Raw genomic sequence first — 27,928 nt, 5'->3', positions numbered from 1 at the left:
CATCAATTTTATGGCTGCCAGTCTTCAAAGTTACCACTGATGCTTTGAAATTAAAACAGAGAACTGGAAGCAAAAAGAAAAGGGCTGTGAACGATGTGTCCTATGAGCTGACTGGTTCATCTTATAAACTAGTGTCTAATGAACTTACCAGTTCAGTTTATGAACGAGTTGGAAATGAGTAAATGACTGCGTAACATCTTTTCTCTTTAAAACACTATGTGGTTGAATAGTACTATCAGTTTTGGAATTTCAGGAAATGCTAGAGTGAGCCAGTTAAGATACGGGACACTCATCCAAAACCAGATGAGCCTGGATGAAAATATCTTCAATTTGAAAAGCAGCCTAAATTTGGAATATAAACTCTGCGTTTATTCTCACTCGGGATGATTGAAAGTTGTGAACATCTTTTAGTGTATCTCTGACAACAAAATATTTCTCCACTGGAGATCGCACAAAATACTACAAGTCATGTCCATTTTAATATAGCTAAAACTGCAAACCCAAGTTGGCAACACCTAAACCACAGTAGTGTAAGACTCAGCCTGTAGATACTATCTTAAAAAAAAATCCAGAAAGCTGGAATATGTATGGAAGAAACAACGAAGCACAATTTTGTAAGATGCTTATTGAGGAAATTAAGTAACTGTAAAATATCAGTACTTGCTGGCAAGATATAGGTAAATGAGCATAGAGTATTTCAAATGAGAAAGAACATTTTTTTTCTAAACAAGCCTAAATTTTTATTCCAAGATCAACAGCTACAAAGCAGTGGGAGTATCACCGAGAGATTTTTACACTGATACAGTGATAGATATCACTGTAGATTTTACATATGTTAAAAAGTATTATTAACACTGGAAGGAACAACATCTGAAAGAGAAAAATTCTTTGGTACCTTCCATTTGAGGAAAAAAAAATTGACATGAGTGCCAGTGAATGTTCTGCCTGCACTACTGCTTACAAGCATGCTACGCAAAAGGAATTTGTAGACTCTCTCTTGCGGTTTTTCTTTTTCTGCTGGTCTTAAAAATAAAAGTGGCATAGAGAAAAATAAATTGCATGATGAAAGATTAAATATATTATTAAAATTTCTAGTTAATATGTATGGTAATGCAATTTACAATAAATTTAAAATGCTAAAATAGTGGCTTTATTTCAGAGGTTTGCCATTTATGACAGTAGCTATTCATGAGAAACGTTTAACTTCAGTGCAGAATCGCAGCCGAAGTATATGACTTGGGCATATTGGTCTATTGGGTAATTTATCTATTCACGAAAGATCAAGTTTTAATCTAACTGAACGTTACAGAACTTCTAAGTGTGTCTCTGTTGCCTAGGAAAATTGAGCGTTATATGAAAACTGTACCTGATGCTTTTTTGGTGAGAAGTATTACTACTTTGCTCTGTCTTCAGATCTTCTAGCTTAGACTCTAAGGCTTAGCCATACTGGAAGATTTTACTTCTGGTGGGAGAGTCTTGTGGTTTTAGTAACTAGATTTCCCACCTTTGTGACCATCCTTCCTCCACTGTACTTAGTGTACAGTGGAATTAAGGTCATATCTCTTGAGTTTTCTCCCTCCCCTTTTTTTTAATTTAGATTTCATTTTTATAATTTCCTACATAGTTTGATTCCTAGATTGAACTTTTTTTGAAGCTAATTAGCACCATACTTGGTTTTAGATTTTTTTTTTTTTTTGTTACACAGGAAATGTGATATGTATGTATCTGCCTGTCCTGCAAATGAGTGCATCAAAGTGGAACTGTATCAGATTCTCTAACATCTCCTGGTCGTAGAAGTTTGAGTTCTTTTTAAATTCCATCTCCTAGTTTTTACTAAGTTAAGGTAGCAGAGTATATCATTTTTCTGAAACAATGCTTTCATACTGTTCCTTTCTCGGTCAAAGTTTCATAATATGAAAAAAGAGCTGTTGTTTCAAGTTCCATAAAACAGTCTACATGGGTCACTTTTTAAAAAAATCTGATGGATTTACTACATATACTTTTACTGACAATAAAGTTGAGAGGATGGGATGCTCTGTGCTTAATCCCAGAGGCTGTAAGCCTAGTAAGTGTTTCTTTTAAATGAAATAAATCTTTTTTCAAGCCAGGAACAAGACAAAGATTCATATTTTGCCATTTTTATTTGTGGTGAAACACGTACATTTGCTACAAAGATAATGCAATATAGAGACTAGTGAAGAATACTGGGTAAAACAGACCTGTCAAGATTTCTGAATTAAGGAATATGACGCCAAAATACATGCTTACAATAGGGTATTTGCTTATAATGGGTTGCATGCTTCTGTATGTCAGTGCATTATGAGTTATAATGACTGCATGTTATAGAAACGTTGTTAGGAAATGACATGACTGGCTGCATGCACTGAATATATTTATTTAAGTAAAAGCAAATTTAGGCCAAGGAAGCTCTTTCCAGGACATCCAACGGGGTTGTTTTCTACTCCTACTCACCCCTAATAGTTGCAAATCACAGTCTAGCTTGATCGGAACTTCTTACCTTGTGTCTTGTAACAGTGCCAATATACTCTGGCACCTGCCTTGTTCCTTTTCCTCCCTCTGCTTTTTCTCCGATATGGACTGTCATCTGAGTTGTGCCAGTACAGCTCTTGGTGGAGCCATGTTTTGAACCAAATCAGGGAGCATCTCTGGATTAAACAAACCAGAAAATCACCCCAGGCCCTGCACCCAGCAAAGAAATGGCAGGAGCTGCTTAAAGCAGTGCATGAAAGAAGTGCATGTAAAACTTCAGTCACAGTAATGCTGGGTTTGCACCAAGAGAAGAACCTTGTACGGGTTCCTCACTTGAAGACCTGCTCATTTAAAGTCCGTTTGAAAATCTGTTCAATTGAATTAAGCAGAGCTGTCTTCCTTTAAGAAATGTAATTCCTAAATACTTCATTTTCTTGAATAGCTCATAGTATTTGGTACAGCGCGTGTCATTCTGTTAAATGAAATAGTCATTAATGCCTGACAGCATTTTTCTGCTCTATTATTTTGTATGTATGTATAGAGTATGTATATGAAATGAATCTAAAATATTTTGTTTATCATATGAGTTAATAGTAGTTTTTGCTACTGTGAAACTATTAATATCCATTGTTAATACTCTTTTAAACCTGCCTCCGTATGGCTATAATTTCTGGGGAGCTGTATGATCCTGCAGATTCGCAAACGATCACAGAAATGATGCAAATTGCACAGAACAATTAGTCCAAATCCTGCAGTTCTGGTTAGTTCTAGAAGATATCCCTGTATGCCACACACAACGCTAGTCTGCTATGCTTATGCTATTTCTGTTGTATAAAATGATCTTCTGCGCAGCGTGAAGCCGTTTGTGCTGTAAGTAAGTAGTTCATTCTTTCATTGTGACTGCAGCAGTGCCATAGCATTAAGCAGGAGAGTTTTAGCAGTGTTATTTTAATCTTTTAAGTGTAATTTGAATGGTTGTGCACTGGTTTCTGTAGAAGCCTTTTCAAAGCAGTCTATACGTAGCTGTTGTGATTAAAAGCAAATAAACTTGCAGTGTTGTAAATAATTTCGATCTCCTAGAATTTGTCTTTTTAACGTAGATACAAATTGGTCAAAAGGGACTCCCTAGCAATGCAGATTTTAACAAATCACCGGAGAAAGACTTAGCTGATTAAAAATTCATTAAAAAGGTATAACTATCAATGTTTCATGCTTGAAAATTAGTTTTAGTTTATTAACACATAAGGAATCTAAAACCTGCTGTTCTGCATGAGTCTCTCTGGCTGTTCAGTAGCCCAAGAAAGGTGCACACCTTCTCACATTAGCCCCTCAAAATTTTTCTGTTGTTGAACTGAGCGAGTAAGGATTTGTAGGTTATTTTTCACAGAGTCTTCCCCAAGTCCACCTTTATGGAATGTATGAAATGAGCACATGATATATGAAGTGAAGAGTTATTTGAAAAATTCCTTTATGGACTGGGAAAGTGTGTTTGTTGTGAGACACAATTTAAAAGACGTTCTCTTTGTTCCCAAGCAGGCCCTTCAGAAACATCAGAGATTGATGAAAAAATTGCTCTTGCGAAAACTTACACAGGTAGATCTTTTAGTTGTATTTTTCTCACATCTGTTTTGGAAGTTGAATATGTGAGTTTTACTTTTCAGGGCTCTGCTTGTTTGAGTCAGGGTACTGGAACTTAAGTTTTAAAACAGAATTGGAAATTTCAGTTGCCTTAATTTTCAGATTTCCAATTAAAGAGGCACACAAAAGGAAACCTAACTGCTTTGTTTTCTAAATTAGAAAAGACCTCGGGATCATCAGGTTGATTACTTTAAAGTACTAGTGATCCTTGAAAGTGCAAGTCTATATGTTTCCTGTGAAATTCAGTCTGTTTCACAATTGGTTATAAACTTTAATAAACCTCTGCGTATGTGTTTGGACTGCAACTTGATCATTTCTTTCATTTAGCTTTGTGTGAGATGAACGGGTGCGTACAAACACAAGTGTATGGGATGTTTGTGTTTAGTGGAAGGAGTTCTTTACAGGATCTGAACAACATCTGAAGTGAATTTGCTCAAAAATTCTACACTTTTTTTGCAGCCTTTTCCGATTGGTATTAAATGTTTTGCCCATTTGCATACATTAGAAAAAAACTAATCTGCATTTCAAGCTGTGAATTACTTGATAAGGTCAGAGTGCCCCTACTGTCATGAATTTTTAAGATTCAGAAGCTGAACCTTCTTTATGTTGTTCATGAGAAGATTAGAGTTCTGGATTTTTGGCTTATGAGAATTCTTACTTTGAATAGTCGATGTTAAAAGAAGTTCCTTTTGTATTTCTATTACGGTATGTTTTTTACTTTGTATTTGTCTAAAGGAAGCCACCAGGGTTCCGATTGCAGTGAAGGAACAGATGTGGAAATACCGGTAGAAGGTTAGAGATATGAAACGTTTTTCTTGAAAATAAATTAACATCATTGGATTTTTTTTTTTTTTTTTTTAAGAAATATTTGAAAAGATGGCGCCTTAATTAAAAGTTGTACATTTATCTCTTCCTCCAACCATTCTCTTTCCACATTTCCACATGGTTGGGTTTTTCTGGCTTTATTTTTGTTTTTTGTTTTATCTCCTAAATCATGACACCCTGTGACTTGCTGAAGGCAAGTTATGTTGGGAGCGGTCATTCTTTTAAACCATAAATTGCATTAGTAAGGTGCCTGTCACCCAGCATTTAATGCTCTTAGGACATGAGGTCAAATGTGCATCATACCCCAGCTAGTTTCATTCTAAGCACCTGACTCTCAGACCTGACTCGTGAGTGTTTTTGGGTGTTAAGGCAAGTTGTGGTAGCAGCAATACTCATTCTTGCACATCTGACTATTTTTGGTTTGAATGTAAATCATCACAGTAGTTAAGGGTACCATTGTATGAAATTTAGAAGCTTGTCTCTTGATAAAGGAGAATAAGGTTCTCTGCTCTTCCTGACTGCATTATTCACACTCCTTATTTGAAAAGAAAGAATCTAATTACTTTGCTTTCCTAAGACCTGTTTGTGCCCAATTATGAAGAAAGAGCCTGAGGAAGGAAAGGAATAAGGAAAGTAATAGGAAAGGACCAAGACTGACTTTATTTTATTTTTGGCTATTTAGAATGTTGTGGGTACAGATCCCGAGTGTCAGAAGATTTATTTATTTTTTACGTGTACTTTTCATAAATCTGTTCTCTTTTATGATTTTCTGTAAAGGAAATACTGAAAGTTACACACAATGTTTTTGCTAAATAGAAAAAGAGCTGTTGCTTCTGAAGGTTAGTGTTTGTAAAAAAAAAAAAAAAAAAAAAAAAAAAAAAAAAGTCTACAGACAGTTCTAAAAATTGCAGGCAAGTTTCATTTATTGTTTAATTTGGCATACAATGTGGACAGTCTTGTGTAGAGTCTCTAAAATGAAATTATTTATTGCTGATCCTCACAAAAATGCCTGAGGAAGAAAAAAGCATTTGGTGATGTTTGGATGTTATGTAGTCTTTGACAAATATCCTTCTGATTGTTATTAAAGAAACGTATCTAATAGATATTTAAAGTTCTTCTGAAGGTAGGTCTGAAAGACGAGTGTGAGGCACACGATCTGCAGAAACTGTTTTCTACATAGAAAACCAGTAGAGGGATATGTATCTTGATGTATATGGGGTATATGTCTTGATGTATATCAATGGTGGTTTTCACAGTTTTCTCCCTCTAGTAATCTTGACAAGATGATGAACAAGGAAGTGTCAACAGTTACATGTAGGTGGAATTCCCCTTCAGATTAGCTGTAGCTGCTGCAGGCTTCTGAGGTCTTAGTAAGGCTGGATGAGTGGGCAGAAAGATGTGTCCAGCCTTCACAAAGTCAAGGTTATGTGCATCAAAAGTTATTGTTTTAAACTGAATAAAATCACATTGGAGACACTGTAGTATCATTAGAGAGGCCCTAATGGACGCGTGCAGCTGGCAGTGATTGTCCTTTTTCTTATCTTCCCCCAAAAGAGTGAACTGACAAACCCCAGGTTTTGCACATGTAAAGCCTGGAAATGGAAATATTGTGCTACTATGATATTAATAGGTAGTATGTCTTCACCTGGAAGATTATGTTCAGCGGTGACCTGTCTGCAGCAGAACATGGAGAGGCAACAAAAATAATCAGAAATCTGGAGAGCTTCTGCACGATCAAAAATTGAAAGCACTGTTGTTCTTTAGTATAGGTAGGAGACAAAGCAGTGAAGAATACAAGGGAAGTAAACTTGGTGATTGCTTTTTTTTTTTCTTACAATCGTGTAAGAGGAGGCGATGCCAGCGAATGACAACAGTTAAAACTGTAAAGAAGGCTGCTGCTTAGAACTGGTGTATTTAACTTACTACCGTAACTTTTTGCTGGGGCCATGAAGCATTAAAAGGTCACAAAAAATCTAGTGATGATACTACTATGTTAGAAAAGATTTACTTTAGTGTTAAAACCAGTCAGTTTGATATGGTTTAAGAAGAAACGTCCCATCTGGGAATTTTATTCCTGAACCTCGTTATCATCTGCTTTGACTGTTTTACATGTTTCTCTGAATTATGACCATTCTTCAGGGATTTGGTACTGGCTAGATGGACTATTTTTCAATCTTCCTGGCTATTCTTAAATTTCCACAAAATTTACCAAAATTATATTTCTTATATATATACATATATAAAAAATACAGGACTTTCCTAATGCTCTCAAAAAAGGCTCTAAGTGATCAGTTGCTGTGATATAGTTATTTTGGTGGCCATACTTTCTGTTCGTATATGCTAAAAGGCCATTGCCTCATAATTCTTTCCTTTTGTTCTGCTTTGCATTTGCTTAGTTACCTACCATGCCCTTGGTCTGAATGAGGTCAAAACATCTTACTGTGTTTTCCGAGAACTGGATGATACATTTGACATAGTTCAAATGTATTCCAGTTAAGACACTCTCAGTAGATACTGCTGATTCTTTACCATACACGGTGTCACATGAAGAGCAGTGAAAAGGGGAGATTCCTTCAGGCTTGCTACCAAAGTGATGCTGAGCTACCAGCTTAGAGATCTGAAAGAAAATATTCCGCCAAGTACACAAACGCAGCATTGCTCTACCAGAATAATTAGCATGTATTCCTTCGTACACTCTTACTTAGTTTGGAAATAGTTTCCAACATAATTGTCCTCAATGTTTTAACCTTACTGGAATTAAATTCAGATCCATCCTTCTCCCGCAGAGTATTGATGGGCCTAACCTTGCTTGCTCTATATGTGCGCACCACCCCAACAAAGGCACGTGGCTATGAATTTCGCTGTCATTTTCCACTGTTGGCCTTGCAGCCTGTTTCGAAAATCATTATAGCGCAGCTACTATGGAATGTTATAAATGATAAATTCATCCTCTGGCAGCGGCGCATAGCCTTTGTTTATATTTTCAACAATTCTTGATAACAAAGAGGAAAATATTTACGATTCTGTTAATGCTATTAAGCCAGGACTTAGGAATTTCCTATTGCCATTAATGCCAACTCTGCACTGTTGCACATGCAATTTAGCATGTGTAATCCCCATCTCCTTATCCTTGTCTGGAATTGTATAAAGGCTTGTGGTAAAGTATCTTTGCTCCTGTTTTTGTTGCATGCTGTGAATGCAGAATGTTTCACTGTGCCAGTGGGCTTTTTTGACAAGTGTTAGTTTAAATACAAAATCACGGAATGGTTGCTTAAAAACCTTTTCTGTGTCCATCATTTAACAGTTCTGTTTTGTTCTCTTCAGACTCCTCCCAGCATGCACCTTCAGAAACAAGTGAGGATCCTGAAGTTGAAGTTACCATCGAAGGTTAGTTCTCTGGTTCCTTGATTTCAGTCTGGGCGTTTTTACGTCAGTGTTTCACAGTCCCCCACTTACGTCTGTATTTCTTGGCACTGAAAAAATGGGATTATGTGCCAATGTTGACTGCAGTCTGGAGTGCGCATTGCTTCATAAGTGTATCTAGTCCAGAAGTTTTATAAAACCACAGCATACGGAAAATGTATTGGATTCATTGGGCCAGTTTTGACATGATGACTGACAGATGGTCATTTTTCACATATTTTTCAAGCATTAGTGTTGAAGAGTACTCATCATTTAAAAGCCATTCATTTAGATTTTAAAAAGCTTTTACAACATGCACTCTGAGGAACATGCCATTTTATAAACACACTGTAGTTATGTAAAATTTCTAGTTAACGCTAGCTTTTGGGAAGAGTCATACCATAACAGAAGTGATGTGCTACAGGGGGTGTAAGTGAAGCTTCAATTTGTTTGATACTTGTAAGATAAAAGCTTTCATATTTGCTGCATCCCTTTTTCATCAATAAGTCCAGCAATACAGCTGCAATGAAGATGGCGCTGAAGCTGTTCAATTTTACTTTCGTGCCAGGAGATTAGTTAGAAGTCAGCTGTATTTCTCTTATTTTTAATTACGCATCCTGTAACCACTTCAAAACACTTCTCAGATTGGCTATTGCAATGCTTGCTGCTGAAGTAGGTAAGATTAAGACCACCAAATTATTAACTGAGATTAGGTAATATGTTTTAGGACAGAGCTGACACTTGTGGGAGTTACTTTTACCTTTTTTTCTATTCAGCAATAAAATATTTCTTACATTTTCTCAACAGAACAGATTATTGGAATATTCATTCAGTTCTGTGTAATATGTAAAAGCCTTTACCACGAAAATAAAAATGCTCTGAAAATGTTTTCTATAGCAGATTAGAATACAAGCGTGTAAGTGCAAGATGTAAATATGTAGTGTTATGCTTCCTAAATAGATTATGTCCATGGTGTCCTGGGGAAGTGCTATTCCATATGTGGAAGTAGCTTGAATTTTCTTTGTCTACTTTAGGCATCCTTTTCTCTAGGATTGCAGATATTGCTGATTTGACAGTTTTCCAAAAAACTCATTAATTTGTAACGAAGCTAGTGTTTTGGATTGGGAACCAACTGGCTGAAAAGCGGCTCACTGCAAGAGACTTGGGGGTTGCAGTGGATGCCAAGTTGAGTATCAGCCAACCGTGTGCTCCGATTGTCTGTAAGGCAAGCCACATAACTGCTGCATTAGAAGAAGCATGACCAGCAGATTGATAGAGGTTATTGTGCCCCTCTACTTGGCACTGGTGAGGTCACATCTGGAATACTGTGTCCAGCTTTGGGCTCCCCAGCTCAACATGCATGTAGAGAACCTTGGGGGTCAGCAGAAAGCTATGAAGACGGTGCGAAGCCTAGACCATAGGACCTGTGAGGAGAGGTTGAGGAAGCTGGGCTTGTTTAGTGGGGTGAAGAGGATGCAGGGAGTGATCTAATAAAAGCCTGTTTGAAGGGGAGTTAAAGACATGAAAGAACAAACTCTTTTTGGTAGTGGCAGATGATATGACAAGGGGCAGTGGTCCTTTGTGTATTAGGAGGTGTGGACTAGACATTAGGAGAAGGCTCTTCACTAGGAGGGCAGTGTGGCGCTGAAACAAGTCATCCAGAGAAGTGGTGGAATCTCCATCCATGGCAGGTGTCAAAATTTGATTGGAAAAAGCCATGGCTGACCTAAAATAGCATTGATGATAATGCTACTTTAAATGAAAGGTTGAATTAGATGTCCTCCAGACATGTCTTCCAACCAACATTTCTATGATTGTATTGTCTACTTGGTTTTCATTACAGCTAAAAGAGTCAAAGTCTTTCTTCAGCTGCTTGAATTGACTTCATTTTTGTTTGATAAATGAATTTGGCCTCAGGATCAAAACGAGTCTCCCAGAAGGGAGCTCTGTGACACACAAAGGAGAAAGTCAATATCTTGCATTGCTGCTTCCTTGCAGTAATACTTGTGGATCTTCAGGAATTAAAAATTATAGAGAAGTCTTTCCCTCCCTCTCTTTTGTGCATTTGGGTCAGGACTGACCTTTTTGTTAAGTGAATTTCATTTATGTCCATCAGGGTTATATTGATTTGAAACTGTTTTTATAGCTCTTGAGCTCTTCAAGATCAACCTTATGTAGTGTGTTTCAAGACTTGTTGGTGGAATGATACTTCCAATTACATAAAAAAATCAAATCTCCATCTGCACAATTTCTTTCTGGTTTCTTTTGCAGTTGTATGGTCATTTTGTCATATTGAAACGATCACTAGTGTTTCAGAATGCTCTCTTCCTTAGGAGATAGAGACACACCTTTGCTTTTTGCCAGCTTGTGCCTTGTGCTGATTCCCTGACTTACACAAATTGTTCATACACAGGTCAGTAGCTTTCAAAAGCTACTCAGATAAGTAATTTGTTGCAAAATTTGGTCCTCTAATGAAGCACAGATCAAAGCTTACATCAGAGCTTTGAAGTTCGAAACAGTTCCCATGTTGCACATCAGTTGTCTGGGCATTAAAACAGTGATGTCTTTTATGTCTCTTTAAGATGATGAAGACTACTTGCCCCCTAACAAGAGACCGAAGAACACTGAGTCAGCGAATGAAGCAGCCAGCACCGGGAGAAGAAAAGTGAGAGAGTTCAATTTTGGTAAGGTTAAAATTAAAGCTTATTTTGTCTCTCTCTCGTTTTCTAAAATGGTAAGAGACAACTTCACACAGAAGCAGTCAGACACATCAGTGGGAGTGTTTATTTAAGAGTCCAGGGCTCTTTGTAGATGCATTGCAGCAGTAGAGTGATCTTTAGGCTACTCTTTTGTTTCTCATTAGTCAAAGTGAGTGACCATTTAATACAGACCCTGCAAACTAATCAATATTGTGGCATGTGAGCCGTTTAGAAGTTGCTGTAAATGAAGAAGAAACAATGTCAAGGTTAGAAACACTATATTTTAATAAAATAAAAATAAGTTTAGGATATTGTCCGCTGATTTCTTGGATAGGAGAATCAGGCTGAGATCACTAGCATACTGAATTACAGCAGAGCCTAGGTCTTAGCTGGTTTTCCTTGATACGTCCTGTGGACAATAAAGATGTGCTGAGGGGAACCGCATTTGGGAAAGTAATCAAAGAACTCCATTTAGACCAAGTAACCTGGTTGATCCATGTGGGCCCAAAAGAAGTTGGGGTATTTCGGCAGAGTTCTTTCATAAGACCCTGTGTAGCATTCTCACTGCAGAAATACATCCGCGTGATGTAGGTATTCTGGTTTAAGACATTTCCCATGTGAATTGTTGCAAAGCTATACCTCTCCTTTTGGCCTTTTTTTGGGTTGGTTTCTGGGCAGATAGCCCCTGGATCTGGGTTCTTTTATAAAGTTCTGTGCAATCAGGAATCTGTCCTTTGCCACAGTGTTTGGGAGTTGTGTATTAGGAATTCTGGAATTTGGGTTCAGATGAATAATTCTCGTGGAACCTGTTCTGACATCTGTTTTGCATGAACCATGTGCAGTTTCATGCAGATCTCAGCATACATGAATAAAACATTGCTGAGAACTGTATTCTCAAGAGATCATTAATATGACTAGGCAATTCCACATGTAGCATTTAGTTAGTTTTAGTTGGGTCAGGAAAACATTACGGCAACATTACTAGGGGAGAAAATTGAGTAGTTAATACTGCAGGAGCTTTTCCTAGAATATATTCACTTAGTGAAGAAGAATATATAGCTTGGCAGGCGAGCAGTGTTTGAAGAGAATAGATCATGATGTTGGCTAGACACGGACAGCAAAGGTAATAAAACGTTAGGATAGTAGAAGTTTGTGCTGAGCTTGCAGTGTTGTAACACCAGTTAAAGAACAGCATGACTGTTACTGTCTCCCAGCTTACGTACTCACTGTTGCTTGCAAGTTGACTTTGGTAGGTTACTTCTCTGGGTTGTTCTCAGGAAAAAATTTTGCTTTTAGCCATGTGCTATGCAATCAGATTATTTTGCAGCTATTGGAAGTTTATTCGCAGATCTTTATGACCGGGCTTCCTAAATTACATTGAGGTTGTTGCACCTCCTATTAACCTCTGGATTTCTGCAGAAAGTGATGTTTCTCAGTGGTGCAACAAGCCTGGTTAAACCGCAAAATCAACTTGAGACATTTTGGAGAAATAGGCTTCATTTGCTGTAATGGAAAAAAAAAAAAAAAACTTTTGGTAGTTATGGTGCTGACTAATGAAGTCTTTTCCTAGACAGTTAAATGGGAGTAAGGAGATATTTAATTATATCATGAGTAGCTGCAGAATGACAATAGCATGTGCACATAAAAGACTGAAAAGGATATACAGGTGCCTGAGAGAGAAATCCTGTCTCATCTGATAAGTGCTTTCAGCATTTTTAAATAACGTTAATATGACCCAGATGTTTGATAGCTGTGAGTTGGAGAGACTTCCTGTATGTCTTGATGGAGTTAGAGATCAGGTACCCCAAGTGGCGAGCGAAACAGGCCGATAATGAGCCCCCAGGTGGCAGAAAATGGTCTGAATTGAAAAGAGCACGGACAGACTAGGGAAGAGTTCAGGACTGTTATTAAATTAGGATGGTATTTCCCAGGTATGAGAAGCTATAAGGGTGGGAGGAAAACACCACTTATCTTGGTGTCTGCAGGAAAGCCCAACTACTTTGCAGAGCAATTACCAAAACAGAATATCAGCTTAGCTTTTTGTTAGGTCTTCAGCTCGAAGAGTTACACGAGCAAAAAGTGTGTGACGAAAGAGCATATTTTTCTGTAATTGGTCTAAATCCAAGGGGTTAATAATGCTGACAGTTTGATTTTAAAATAACCCTAGTTACCTATAACCCCTCTCAATTTTGTAATGTCTAGCTACCCTAGTTTTGGCAATTTACTTGTAAAATACAAGAAGGAGCTAGAAGATCAATGTATTGATCAACATGTGAGCAAAATTATGATTTTTCCAGTTGCCTGTTCGCTCTGTATCCACCGTTACAAATAAACATGCTTGCATTGCAATGTGTTTGACTGTTAACCCATGTAGTGTTTCCATCGGGGGGGAAGGTGTTGAATATTCGACCCGTTGTTGTAGAATATAACAACTGAGAAAAACAAGCCATTGATGACTTCATGGTTCATGTAGGAATGGTCTCTTGAGCATGCTAACAGGACCAGAGGAGAGAAGCTGGGTATAGGCCACTTTCTCCCCCCCCACCACAAGTTGTAGCAACAACCAATATAGAGAGCAATATTATTTTAAATAGTTGTATAAGGTTGCATTGTAATACGGCGTGATGTTCTTTCTGGCTGTTCTCCCTCTAAAGAAAACCAGCCTGAGTGTTAAAGGAGGTTTTTGCTGAGCCTGCCTCAGAGCTTGATGAACTGCAGAGATCTCAGCTCTCTGACAGTTCCCCCTGCGTTAGTAGCTGGCGTTACCTGGGTGCCTTTCCAAACCTGGTCCCAGGACTGTCCGTGTTTGTTCACCAGCTCTGTTGGTTAAAGTAGGTTTCCCCTTTAGCTCAGTAAACTCTAACCCCCGTTCTCTCGACTCTTACTGGCGGAGCTGCCTTTAATGCATTATTCTATAGATCAACACAAAATGTGGTCTGTGGTTCTGCTAGAATCAGAAAGAAGTTCATTTGGCTATGCATCTGCAGTTAAAGACTGAAATACCGTATGATCAAAGTGACACTGGAGTAGAAAACAGTCGGCTGAAGACATGTTTATCAGCTAAGAAGCTGAGCAGTGTAGAGTATCAGTAGGAAGAGTGTCAGAATCAAGTAACCAGATTTATCCGCAAGGGTGTTATTTTAAAATATAAAATTGTTTCTGGAATAGAATAATTTCACTTTCCAAACAGCTTAATTATTGATGTAGGAGATATGCCAGGTAACTGGAATAAGAAGTTTATGTTTGAATACAAGGCAGCATGCCAAAAAACTCTTTGCCCTGTAGACAGGGCCTTATTCTTTCCCGCATCTGAAACACACTGTCCTCTTGATATCCATGAAATTGCATTTAAAAATTTTAAGCTTAAAAAGGTGACCAAAGTTGAATACATCGATCTGAAAATGAGTATTTAAAATCCTTCTGATACAGATTCAAAATTCAATATTCTGTCTTGTCTGATACAAGAATTTTTTGACAGGGAAGTATAATAGCTTGAATGGCCTCAGTTTTTGAACTTTCCAGTTACTAGACTAAAATCTTGGTGTAAGAAATAAGCTGTAAGTATGCTTGCTTATTAACTTGTTTTTAAAGGCCAGCCAGCATCTGGTACAGTCTACAAAAGATTTGTGGCCTTTTCCTAAAGGAATTGAGATGGATAAAAGCTGTGAGAAGAAGGTATAGCAGGCAGAAAATAAGATGTGAAAATACTGCCATTAAATCCAGTTCTCCATGGAACACATAGTTGAATTGGGATAACTTCTGTCTTGCAACCTGCATCTTCTTTCAGAAATAGGAATTATGTGGATGCCTTGCAACATCAGGACTTGGGGAAATACTGGATTAAGGAAGAGGATGGCATGATGCCTCCTGGTCCATATAGTTGTACAGATTTGTGCCGAAACAACTTCATGTACTCACTGTAAGCTTTATCAAGCTTCCCTAATGAAGCTTTTCAGGCCCTGGATTTAGATAACTATCAACAGCGGCTGCAAATTGAGTTTACCCCTGATGGTGGTGAGAGCTGCTAACTGAGCTGTCGAAGAGAAACCATTTTTGGACTTATTTTAGCCTGGTTTTTGTCCTTTCATTTTTGTAAACTTGATTTAACACCTGCACAAGTTTTGGAGGTAAACATTTTATTCTATCCTTCTTCTTTCTCAATGTATGCTTATATTTTGAGGTATAGCCTATACCGTACCCTGCGGGCAACTGTATGCGTGTGAGCATAAAAACACACTGCGTATTTCAGTTAGCAGTAACAAAAATTTTGCAAGAGATTCTCTGTAGTCTGACATGTCCTCTTCTTTTCTTTGCAGAGAAATGGAATGCACGAATTACAGACTTGAGAAAGCAAGTTGAAGAACTATTTGAAAAAAAATATGGTATGTGTTACTCTCCTTTCCAAACAGTCTAGTCCTTTTGCCACCGGAAAGCACAGCATTGTGGCATGCATCTTGTTGTTGGCTCAGGAACAGACCAGGACTGATAGCACCAAAGGGTTAAATATCATAGAAACTAGGGAGAGTAGTTTCTTTGATGAGCAGAGAGTATTTTCAAAATTGGGTTCCTACGTTTGGCACCTAAGTTTGAAACCTGAGTTTCTTTTTCAGTTGTGCTCTGTTTCCAAGAGCCCCAATGTGCTTACGTCTTGGGCACCCACTTTTCAGAGAATTGGCCTTTTTTCTCTCATTACGCTCAGTCCTTAAGTGAAATAGTTTTTTCAGATATCACTGGGGAGAGGTTACCACCGACTGATTCCATTTCTGATCATGATTGATTTGCAGTGAAGAAACATTTATATGCTATTAATTCTTGGAGAGAAAAAGCAGCACGCATGTTAGACTTTGGAATTTGTCTCCAGATGTTGCATCTAGTTGTAGTTTGTGTCCACATAACACAGAATCAAACAGCATTTGTGAAAATTTCGTAGCAAATAGTTTATGACAGCTTCTGTGTCGTAAAAAAAGAACATGTCTTCCGAACTGAACTCATAATCCATTAGAATTATTACATATTTTGGCCTTGGCTATCAGCTGGCACTTAAGCAGCCCATTGAAGGCAACTTGCACCAAATCTAAGAAGCTTCACTGCAGACTGTGATGTTGATTGTGTCTTTAGTCTGAAGAGTATTTGCTTAAAACGTTTGCTGATTTAAGAAAAATAAAGACTTTTGCTTGTAAAAACTTACCTGTTGTTAGTTATTTATTTAAAGAAACAGGATTTTTGTTACTCTAAAGCTGTTTTTACCTGATGCTGTGTAGCAATTCAGATTTCAGTGATGTAACTTGATTTTTTTCCCTGTGGCAAACTGTTGTTCACAAACACTTATTTCCATCTGAAGCTTATCTGCTGGATTTGTTATACTTTTTCACTGCTCGCCCCAACTGCCTCCTGGGCATTGTGATGGTCTTTTTTTTTTTTTTTTGAATTTCTTGGAAGAGAGGGATGACTGTAATAAAAATCTACTTTACTGAAGAACTAATATCATACACAACAACATATTTGATGGTTGTCCCGCAACTCTTTCTCTCGCAGTCATGTTTGAATAGGTTTTTTTAGTCTGTTTACTAAGAGACGTCTTCAGGTTCGTGTCCCGTATGTCTGTACATAGATAGTCTCTGTCTGTAGTTTTGACCATCTTATGCTTAGCGGTTGGAACCAAGTCTAGCTGAAACACAGTGGATCTTGCAATTTTCTAACATTTTTATGTTCTGTACTCATCAGAATATAAGACTACGAAATATAAAGTAAAAGCTTCCTCTTTTGTTTGATAGACATACCTAAAACTATTTTACTTCCAAATGGTTGAAACAACGTTATCCAAAAGCCTTTAAAACCTAAATTATTTTATTGCTCTTGAGAATTTGTCAGTTACTGTCAACATTTAGTATACACCAGTGTCTGAACCACTGGCTATGTCCGTGTTGAATTATGTTGCTTGAAAAGGTGTCCTGAGTAGTTTTGCTTTCAGAAATCCTGACACAGCATCACCGTACTCTAATCTGGCATTTACTTGGATTACTTCACTTTATAGTTAACTCTATGATCAGATATTAGACCTCATCTAGACTCTCTTTAAATTCCTGGCAAAATGTCTAGTGTGACAAAATTGCTTCATGTGAAGTTTTGCTGTAGTGAGGCAGTACAAGGACTGAGGGGAAGAGTGTAGCTTCTTCATATTGCCTCGCCCTTGCTGACTTGTCTGCTGTAAGAATCTGGGCTTCCTGACAAGTTGTAGGAGCTGTGAAGTGCTGAGTTAGACACTTGGAATAAATCACTACAAACCTAGTTGGGAGTGCACTGTCCTTGTTAATTTAAAAATTCTTGAGAAGCTTTATGGTTTGTTTTTTACTTGGCTTAATGTCTTGAAGGGATGGTTAGTTCAGTAACCATGCTGCTGTGCACTTTAAAGGTCGAAAGCTGCCCCTCGGATACATAATTGAATTCAACAAGTTGTATTTAGTTATGAAAGGGCATTTTTTTGGTCTGTTAAAGTCTTTTCCTTCTCAATAAAATTTCTTACATCTAATTTTTGTAACAAAACAACAGAACGTTTTCAGACAACAAACTATTTGCAGATCAGTCTGATGGTAGTAAAGAATTCTCCTTGCATAGCTTGCAAAATTAATGCACCCTTGTGAGCATAAAGAAATTAGCCCTCCTGGTATTTACAAACCACCATGCCATCCTCCAGTATTTGCCAGTATGATAGGTGTATAGATGTGGTCATCTAGTTTAGAATAAAAAAATACATTGAGGTTGGTTTCTTTCTGTGGGTGAATCCATTACTTGCTCTTCATTTGCTTTGAAGATTTTATTAGTAAGGCTGTGCTTTTTGTGATGGTGTTATAAATGTGTTGTTTTTCTTTGTTAGCGATTTGAGTTTCTAAAATACATTGAATTTGCTATACGTGAATTTCTAAAACACACCAAAGCTTTAGGAATTCACTGAAAAGAGTGGATGTGCGCCCCTCCCCCAAGGCATTAATGAGTCTTGCAAACCAATAATTGTAATAAATAACAATAATCAGAGCTACTGACCTGAAACCTCTTTGGTTTGTAATCAGATTTTGATAATTTCCTATTTCAAAATGTTTTAGTAAACAAAACCAAAAAAGTGTCAAAGTTCACTATAGCACTTGCAGTCTGTTAGTCAAGATTTACAAACTAAAGGGAGAGGAGATTCTATGTATATATATATGGGTGCACATGCATGTAGGTCTGCACCTTGTTTTCTGTGAATTACAGTGATTTTGCTTAAAAAAAAAAAAAAAAGAAAGAAAGAAAACCCAAGTATCAATGTTTAAAAGTGATGAGACGGTTATTGTCTGTCTGCTAGTTTGAATGTTTTTCAGAGTGATATCAAACTGAGAGTTTGGATAAGGTCACAAGCTGGTCTAACATTGTTATTTTCCTTTTCTCTTAAAGCTCAAGCTATAAAAGCAAAAGGCCCAGTGTCTATCCCATACCCCCTCTTCCAGTCACACGTGGAAGACTTATATGTGGAAGGACTGCCGGAAGGAATTCCCTTCAGAAGGCCATCCACCTATGGGATTCCTCGTCTTGAGAGGATACTTCTAGCAAAGGAGCGGATCCGCTTTGTGATTAAGAAGTAAGGAATTTTGCATTTTTGCAAAATTTACAAAATTTTGCAGATATTTTGCCTGTTATTTTCTTCTGATTCTACTCTACTTCATTTGATCTTCAGGAATTCCAAACTAATTTCTACTAGTGCATTCTTTTGCCGTACTGATGAGTAATTTTTAGTTCAGGTTCACTCTGTTGATAAATTCAGCTTATCAGATCACTAAAGCACCACAGTAGTGGCTGGCATCTGGGCAGATCTCTTGAATGTTATGGGCTTTATGTCATGGGTGGATCTCTGTAACATAGCATCTCAGCTGCTGTAATATATGCTGAAAGCCATTGACTTTGGGACTGTCCTATTTTATGCTAGTTGGGGATTCTGGCCTAAATTTCCACTTGTGCTTTTGTTTTTCTCTTGCTGGAATGTGGTTTCAAGGTGTCTATGTCCATATCTGTATAGAGTATCACCTAGGGCAGGCTTGAGGCCAAAACAGCTACTGGTTCTTATGATTTAGTTGCTTCTGTATCCTTGAGGTCATCTTGAGGCATGTCAAATAGTATTTGTGAAGGTAGACCTTCACATATATGTGTGTATAGACTGCTTGAGGGCTTACTTACCTGCCATGTCTGGCCTGGCGGTATATCATCTGCCTTTGAAGTGAGGACGTCCGACTTATGTGATATCTGGGCTTCTTTCTTTATCCTTTTCTCCTTTCTCGCCCTGGTGTCTTTCCTAGAAGATCCCTGACTTTGCTTGCTACAAAGGCAGATGGAGTTTGAAGGGAGCCTGAACCCAGCTTGAATTCAGGATACACAGGGAGAGACTATATGGATGCTGAGTGCGAGATCTCAGTGGTAGCCTGGGCTGCAGAGCGCTTGAAGGTCCAGCATAGCGGGTACAACTTTGACATAGACTCTGGTATGCAAATTTGGTAGTGTACAGATATATAAACGTTTTATAGTTTGGTGCTTTGCTTCAGACAAACATGATGTTGCATACCACAGGTATGCATTTACAGTACAATGAAGCGACTGTGAGTAACAGCTGACATTTTACTATTGTTCAGTGGTGTAGGGCCTAATCCCAAAAATTTTTGCAGGAGATAGGAATCTGCTGATTGCGGTGGTCAAGCCCCTGATCAGTGGAAGTGGCAGCCATTGCCTTTGTGCATTTCACCTTTAGCACTGAAGCTAATTTTTCAAATTTCAGAGCTTATTCTGTCTGAATCCTAAAGCTTGCCGATAACCAGAAGAGAGGAAGAGATGTTAATCTGCTACTTTATGTCTCACTTAAAATCAGATAATATGCACAGATTTAGGTATTTATGTAATGCTGGTGCCTGTTCCTGTCAAATTTGTCTTAGTTATTAACAGTAATTCCTTTATGCTGTTCATCAGTTCTGTGATCGGTGGTAACCAGAGCAGGTCAAAAAACAGTTCAGCTCTATGAGAAATGTCAGTTTCTAAATTTTTCTTAAGTCTAGTGTTGATAAAACTGTATGTATTTCCAAAACAGAAATATCTGCTATCAGATTTTTATTTTTAAAGGTTAAATTTTCAATTTGCATCTTACTTTCTGATGATAGTTTTGACTGGGGAGTGTGTCTTGAACCTCACAGACAACTTTAATGAAATCTATATGTTAGCAAGAAATAGTATGGCTCAGATAGATATAGGTATCTCAGGAATAAAAAATGTTTTTGTCAGAAGGATTCCAACCAGCTCTGATAATTTCTTGGTGTGCATTGGAATTTAATGTTAGGGATCAATAGGCCCCCTGTTTTTTTTAATCCTGCAGCGGTAAGTTTTTTTTGCTAGTTGTTTTTGCTAAAGAACTATAGGCTATAACTGCTTGTTTATAAAAAAGCATGTCACTGTTGAAGCATATATCTTAAATCTTGTAGGCATGAGCTTTTGAATTCAACACGTGAAGATGTACCATTGGACAAGCCAGTTGCAGGAGGTAGGTCTTCAAACATGAGAGTTGTATGAATACAGTATGATTTTCTCCTTGTCTGTGGGTCTTAGTGGCGGCTACCATCATGCTTTTACTAAATAACACATTGCAAATAATTCCTCTTGTTTTGAATTTTCTTTAGGTACAAATTAGCAGCAATTTTCCAGTAAAATCCCCAAATCCTGGAAATACTTTGAAAGTCTAGCAGTTCTTTTCAGTGTTTGTTCTTTATTCAAGAGTACATTTTTCTCAATTAATATAATAACAGTGACTTAGAAATGTTTAAAGGAAAGTGAGGAAGGTCAAGTAGGATGTGAAAAGTTATACTTGTCCAGTTTTTTTTATCTTTAAAAGTAATGTACTAACACTCCACCAGCTGACTTGATTCAGCTGGCCAGAAAGAAAACCAATGAGCTGTTAGTCTGTTGAGATACTGAGAAAAGGCAATAGTTTCCATAGCTGAAGTTTAGCAAAGTTTATTGGGTAGAGAACTGTCTGTTCCATGGAGACATGTCTGTACCATTTGCTTCCATTTGACATTTGCTAAAATTAGATTAACTGAAATGCAGTAATGAACATTTTGGTTATAGTGACATTTATTGTTGTAGGATGTGGCTTGCCTTGGATGATGGGACTTTATTTTCATGCTCTAGTGCAAAGGCAGTGCTTTCTGACCATTTGACTCTTACACACTGCTGACAGTAATACTTTTCAGCAGATGTATGCGCTTACATATTTTTGTCCCCACTTAGTGTGCATCCAAAGGTAAAAGAAATCACCAAGTGAAAACAAGATTTCAAGAACTGATTTTTGTTAAAATTGCATCCATAAATTCATTCCCCCTCAAACTAGAATTAAAACAAAAAAATTTAGTTGGAAAAAAACCCAAGTTTTGAAAGAATTGTGAGTTTGCATGGGCCATAATTGGTAAATTACTTTCCTGGTCTTGTTTTCCTCTTCAGTTTTATTCTGCTGTCACTTTTATTCTCAGCCCTTCATGTTTTGTTGATTGTCCAAGTAAGCTGAGTGTTGAAAGCTTGTATGTCTGAAGCTATGGTAAAAAACAAATCGCTCCCTACCCCAAAATGTTAATTGGCAACCTTGACCTGGTGGAATTGTGAATTTTCAGTAATTTCAGACAGGGATACGAGAGCATAGAAATGGTAGTATCTGCAGCACTGTTGTGTTGTATTATATACTGAGAATCTTCTGTTATAAAAAATATGTCAAAGACTGTGCTTAAAAGTGAACATTAGGATCTAAATCAAGCGAAGAAATTATATGTTAAAGATGTTTGTCTTTAACGTGTGTGCAGGAATTAAGGTTTTCCTGCTGTATAAGTTAACCTACTGTTTTAAATCTTAATAAAGGACTGTTCCTTAGCGCACCAAATTTGACTATAAAAATAGTAGCTAGGTTAATGACTGAGTCCTATACTTAACTATTGTCTTATGTGGATTTTTAAATGAGTCCTCTTCTGTTGTTTGTGCCGTATTTAATATGGTTATGCTGATTATGAAGACAAAGCAGGTACATTACATATCCCATAAAACCCCTGCGGCTAAGAAAACTAGTGATAACCCATTTTGATTGCACTGTGTTATGAACAGTCACTTTATGCTGCCTGTCTTTAAACATTTGTAACAACTGTGTTTTCATGTGTAACTCGTGGGTTATTTCTGTGAAAGAAGAAAACATGTGAAAGCTGTTGATAACAGTTTGGGAAGCCATCTCAGAACCCCGCAGCTGGCTCAGAGCTTCCTTTCCCTCAGTTTTCTCCCTGTTCGGATTCCCTCTTTCCCCGTAGTTCGTCGTCTCCTCTGCTGCTCCTCATCCTTGCTGTGGAGAGCAGGTCCCATGGCCCCCTCAGGAGAGGGAGAGCTGTGGAGCACCAGCCCCTGCTCTCAGCTGGTTGTCCAAGTTCCTGCTTCCTTAGTAGCCTTGGCTGGCCTGCACCTCCTAACTGAAGGGCAATGCCGTGGCGATGAAAGCCCTGAGAAGTGCTATCCTGGCTCCAAGACAAACCAGTCAAGCAATGATGATTTAGCTGGAGGCTCAGGAAATGCCTGAGGAAGTGCAGACGGGTGACTATAAAGATGACGTAGGCTGGTGCAATGCATTTTTGGAGCAGAAGTTGTTGTATGTCCGTGCTGATTAAAACCCGTAGCGTGGCAGCTCTCTGGTAGCTTTTTTGAAAGGCTGATGAGCTTCCACTTGTTAGTCACAAAGGCATTTTCAGAAGAAGAAAGCAATTTGTATGATATGGACCAACTTCACAGGACTTTGATCCAAATGACGGCACACTTGACAAAAGAGGCAGAAAAGCTGATACTTTCCCTGCCACTGAATATGACAAAGCTAACCCTATCTTTGTGCTCTCTTGTTCTGCTGGAAGAGCAAAACTTAAAGCCATGATTATCTTTAGGTGCAAAGCATTGTCCCAGGAATGCTACCGAAGCTGCTTTTGTATGAGCCAATGAGCAAAAATGGTCAAGGGGTTAAATAATGAGAAACTGGATTTAAACTTTTTGTTTTATTCACCCAGATATGCTAATCTACAAAGCTGTCACATTTATGTCTTAGCTCGTGTCTTAGATAGTGTTGAGGAAACCTTTCAGAGAGTTAGAACACACTTTTTGTCATCCAGAGAAGAATGACGCAGTTACTACAGTCATTTGATGTAGCCCTTAATCACTATTTTAAAATACTGTCCACAGAAAAATGAGAGAAATGGATGCAGGAAGTTTGACGTGAATATACAGCAAGAAGCAAGATGAAACGTGCTGTTATTGTAAAAGCTTGCATTTGAGTTGTCAGTGCATAATGAAAGCTGCATGAAAGCAAGTTTCCATCACCTATGCATGCCAAATTCTGCATGAAATGTCTAACGAAATTTTTTGAAAATGAAACTGGCAAAAAGTTAAATCCATCTCCAAATGGGATCTGCAGATTGGAGGCGATGGTGAAAGCATTGCAGGTCTGGATGCTAACGTGCAGGGTATGTTTTGCAGCAAGAGTGAAGTCTCTGGTTCAATGGCTTTAATTGAAATTTTTCTACAGTTTTAAAATGCGGTCATCTTTGACAGAATGATAATCATTTTTTTCTGATTCCTAGTTAAATCTGTACTTCTTTAGCATAGTGTTACCTGGAGTGCCTGAACATGTAGTTTACTGAGAGTATTTGTGTTTTAAAAGCAGCATTTTAAAGGAGGTTGGAGAGGCCTGGTATAAACCACAGGACTGAAAATGGTAACCGGAATAATTAGGGAATGTTATCTTTCTTCTGTGTCATTCTCAAATACAGTGAAAGAGGAGTGGTATGCCAGAATCACCAAACTGAGAAAGATGGTAGATCAACTCTTCTGTAAAAAGTTTGGTGAGCATGATGCTATTATTTTCTTTTATGGCTTTGTATTTCTTGAAGGTTGCTTTCACTATTTCCCTTGAACATCAACATGAGTGAGACCTCTGCTTGTATTTTCCAAGTATTTAAAATCCTGACAGTTGAGTAGGGGAAAAAAAAAAAGTATAACTCTACAGTTTATACAACAAGTTAAATTCATAGAAAGATTTCAAAACCTCTTGTGTAAAGTTCCTCTAATTGCTTCTTATTTGGATTTTTTTTCTTTGATGAATAAAAGGACCATTTACTGATCTATATCCATTGCAATAGCATTAAAATTAGAATTTGAACATTTCTGGGTTTGTTGAATTTTTATGTCCTCCTCAGTATAAAAAATGGTCAGCTTTGTGAGAGCTAGAATAAAATGCTGTTTCATGATGCTGTATAATAGATTTAAAACTTTGGATAAAGCCACTGCATTTTGCCCCAGTGAAGAACCTATTAATCTTCATTCTGGCATCGTGACTGCCCAGTATAACATAATACAATGTGATCACTCTTTATGTTTTTGATGTGCTGACGCTTGGGGCCTGTTGGATTTAGATATTCTGTATTGTTCCAGGTTCTAATGTTATGATTGTAATAGCCTGGAGGTTTTGTAGTTTAGCTGGCTTTTAATAAAGATAGATGGCCAAACTGTCCAGTTACTGGCTTTATTTTATTCTAACAGCCGAGGCCTTGGGGAGCACTGAGCCTAAAGCTGTTCCATACCAGAAATTTGAGGCGCATCCTACTGACCTCTATGTCGAAGGTCTGCCAGAGAACATTCCATTTAGGAGCCCATCCTGGTATGGGATCCCTCGCCTTGAAAAAATAATTCAAGTGGGCAACAGAATAAAATTTGTAATCAAAAGGTAAGTGGTTTGCTTTAATGCTTAAACTTAAAAAAAAAAAAAAAAAGGGAGCAAACAAACTTGCCTTTTGTTTAATGAAGCACTGGCTTTCATCAAGTCATAAAGCATTCAGTCTTTGGTTACCAGATGGGCAGATTAAATATTCTGCTTTATAAAGAAAGTGAGTATTTGCAACCCGGTTAAGAATCTCCCAAACTGTCCTTGTAGCATTTTCACAAGTGTGTGAAATGCATAATGGACAAATCCAAACTTTTAAATTAATGACATAAAAAGTATGCATTATTTAATTTGTGTGAAGAGTGGATAGATTATATGCTTTCTGATTACAGGCCAGAACTGCTAACTGTCAGTCCAACCGAAGTTACTCAGCCAAGGTCAAACACACCAGGTAAGACAGATTTTGTCTTCAAAGGGGAATGTAAGGGATTGGTTGGAGAATGAATTTGGATCAATAAAACATTTTTTAAAGAAGTGATCCTTCTGTGATGAGTGCACGACATGCTCTTCATTAGGTTTTAAAAGACTAAATTAATCATTATGAAGATGGATGGCTTTCTGAATTACGATGCAGTCCAACTGTCTTTGAATAACTAGAATGGGTCACATTGGTAACCTAAGAGAACTAGAGTTACTACTGTGGCCTGATCTAAAGCTCTGAAGTCCTGTAGCATTTTACGGCAGATTTTGTTGGGCATTTTCAGGCCTCTGTTGGTAAGGAATATAATGACTTTTAAAAATATGAAGCGCCTTTAAAATAGCAGAAGAATCCAGATTAATCCTGACACAAGAGTGCTGTGACTTACTGTATTGATATTCTCTTACTACAGAAAGAGTATAACCCAGATCTTGATGTTTTTTTAAGAGAGAATGAATCTGCGTGTGGTAATAACATAAACCAAGATCCAGGGCTTCCCAGCTTTTTCTCACACCCATTTCACTGGATCAACAAAGTGTGATTTCAAGAGATAATTGTGTACAGTTTTCTACAGAATCACAGAATCGTTTAGGTTGGAAGGGACCTCTGGAGATCATCTAGTCCAACCTCCCTGCTCAGGCAGCGTCCTCTAGAGCATATTTCCCAGGATCACATTCAGACGGGTTTTGAATATCTCCAGCGAAGGAGACTCCACTACCTCTCTGGGCAACCTGTTCCAATGCTCTGTCACCCTCACAGTGAAGAAGTTTTTTCTCAGGTTGAGGTGGAACTTCCTGTGGTTCAGTTTCTGCCCGTTGCCTCTTGTCCTGTTGCTGGGCACCACGGAGAAGAGACTGGCCTCATCCTCTCGACACTCCCCCTTCAGATACTTATACACGTTGATGAGATCGCCTCTCAGTCTTCTCTTCTCCAGGCTGAACAGGCCCAGCTCTCACAGTCTGTCTTCATAGGAGAGATGCTCCAGTCCCCTAATCATCTTGGTAGCCCTCCGCTGGACTCTCTCCAGGAGTGCCATGTCTCTCTTGTCCTGGGGAGCCCAGAAGTGGACACAGTACTCCAGGTGAGGCCTCCCCAGGGCTGAGTGGAGGGGGAGGATCACCTCCCTGGACCTGCTGGCAACACTCTGCCTCATGCAGCCCAGGATCCCATTGGCCTTCTTGGCCACCAGGGCACACTGCTGGCTCATGGTGAACTTGTCCTCCAGGACTGCCAGGTCCTTCTCTGCAGAGCTACTTTGCAGCAGGTCAACCCCCAGCCTGTCCTGGTGCATGGGATTATTCCTGCCTAGGTGCAGGACCTTGCACTTGCCTTTGTTGAACTTCAGGAGGTTCCTCTCCGCCCAGCTCTCCATCCTGTCCAGGTCCCTCTGAAGGGCAGCACAGTCTTCTGGTGTGTCAGCCTCTCCCCCCAGTTTAGTATCCTCAGCAAACTTGCTGAGGGTGCACTCTGTCCCTTCCTCCAGGTCATTGATGAATACATTGAATGAGACTGGACCCAGGACTAACCCCTGGGGGACACCACTAGCTACAGGCCTCCATCTTGACTCTGCACCACTGACCACAACCCTCTGAGCTCGTCCATCCAGCCAGTTCTCAATGCACCTCACCGTCCACTCGTCTAGCCCACACTTCTTGAGTTTCCCTACGAGGACGTGATGGGAGACAGTGTCAAAAGCCTTGCTGAAGTCCAGGTAGACAACATCCACTGCTCTGCCCTCGTCTACCCAGCCAGTCATTCAGTCATTCAGAGAAGGCTATCAGATTGGTCAAGCGTGATTTCCCTTTGGTGAATCCATGCTGACTACTCCTGATCACCTTCTTGTCCTCCACATGCTTAGTGATGACCTCCAGGAGGAGCTGCTCCATCACCTTTCCCAGGATGGAGGTGAGGCTGACAGGCCTGTGGTTTCCTGGCTCCTCCTTCTTGCCCTTTTGGAAGACTGGCGTGACATTGGCTTTCTTCCAGTCCTGATCTCCAGGACCTTGCCAAGATGATGGAGAGTGGCCTAGCAATAACATCCGCCAGCTCCCTCAGCACTCGTGGGTGCATCTCATCGAGGCCCATGGATTTGGGGATGTCAAGTTTGGACAAATGATCTCTAACCTGATCCTCCTCCACCAAGGGAGAGCCTTCCTTTCTCCAGACTTCCTCTCTTGTCCCCAGGGTCTGGAATTCTCCAGGGCTGGCCTTAGCAGTGAAGACTGAAGCAAAGGCAGCATTCAGCAACTCTGCCTTCTCTGTATTCTTTGTTACCAGGGCACCCGCCCCATTCAGCAGCGGGCCCACATTTTCCCTAGTCTTCCTTTTGCTGCTGATGTATTTGAAGAAGGCCTTCTTGTTGTCCTTGACATCCCTTGCCAGATTTAATTCCAACTGGGCCTTAGCCTTCCTTGTCGCATCCCTGCACGCTCTGACAACGTCCCTGTATTCCTCCCAAGTGGCCTGTCCCCTTTTCCACATTCTGTGTACTTCCTTCTTCTGTTGGAGTTTTGTCAGGAGTTCCTTGCTCATCCATGCAGAAGACAAAGGAAAGAATATGATATAGTCATGTAATCAGTAGTCTTCTTATACCATCACAACATATTGTTGATTTTGTTTGAACTTTAGGAAAAGGCTCATATTCAGCAAGAGGGTAAC

General features: G+C 38.8%; 1 protein-coding gene across 11 annotated transcripts in view; it reads left to right on the top strand.

The window, feature by feature from the left end:
* GTF2I (general transcription factor IIi) overlaps positions 1-27,928 on the top strand; it is a 79,316-nt gene that overhangs the window by 30,840 nt on the left and 20,548 nt on the right. For 5 of the 11 annotated variants that reach the window (XM_068910350.1, XM_068910348.1, XM_068910357.1 and 2 more), the window contains exons 10-18: positions 4,024-4,083; positions 8,278-8,340; positions 10,938-11,039; positions 15,371-15,436; positions 18,483-18,666; positions 20,546-20,604; positions 23,903-23,974; positions 24,672-24,855; positions 25,185-25,243. In XM_068910350.1, coding sequence (XP_068766451.1) covers positions 4,024-4,083; positions 8,278-8,340; positions 10,938-11,039; positions 15,371-15,436; positions 18,483-18,666; positions 20,546-20,604; positions 23,903-23,974; positions 24,672-24,855; positions 25,185-25,243 — 849 coding nt within the window. The remainder of the gene's footprint in view (positions 1-4,023; positions 4,084-8,277; positions 8,341-10,937; positions 11,040-15,370; positions 15,437-18,482; positions 18,667-20,545; positions 20,605-23,902; positions 23,975-24,671; positions 24,856-25,184; positions 25,244-27,928) is intronic. The other 6 variants (XM_068910352.1, XM_068910349.1, XM_068910355.1 and 3 more) reach the window with 2 other exon arrangements.

This window comes from Struthio camelus, chromosome 16, assembly GCF_040807025.1.
Source record: "Struthio camelus isolate bStrCam1 chromosome 16, bStrCam1.hap1, whole genome shotgun sequence".
In the NCBI taxonomy this organism is placed as follows: Eukaryota; Metazoa; Chordata; class Aves; order Struthioniformes; family Struthionidae; genus Struthio; species Struthio camelus.
Note: the sequence above shows the minus strand (reverse complement) of the source record. Positions and strands in the feature narration are given on the sequence as shown.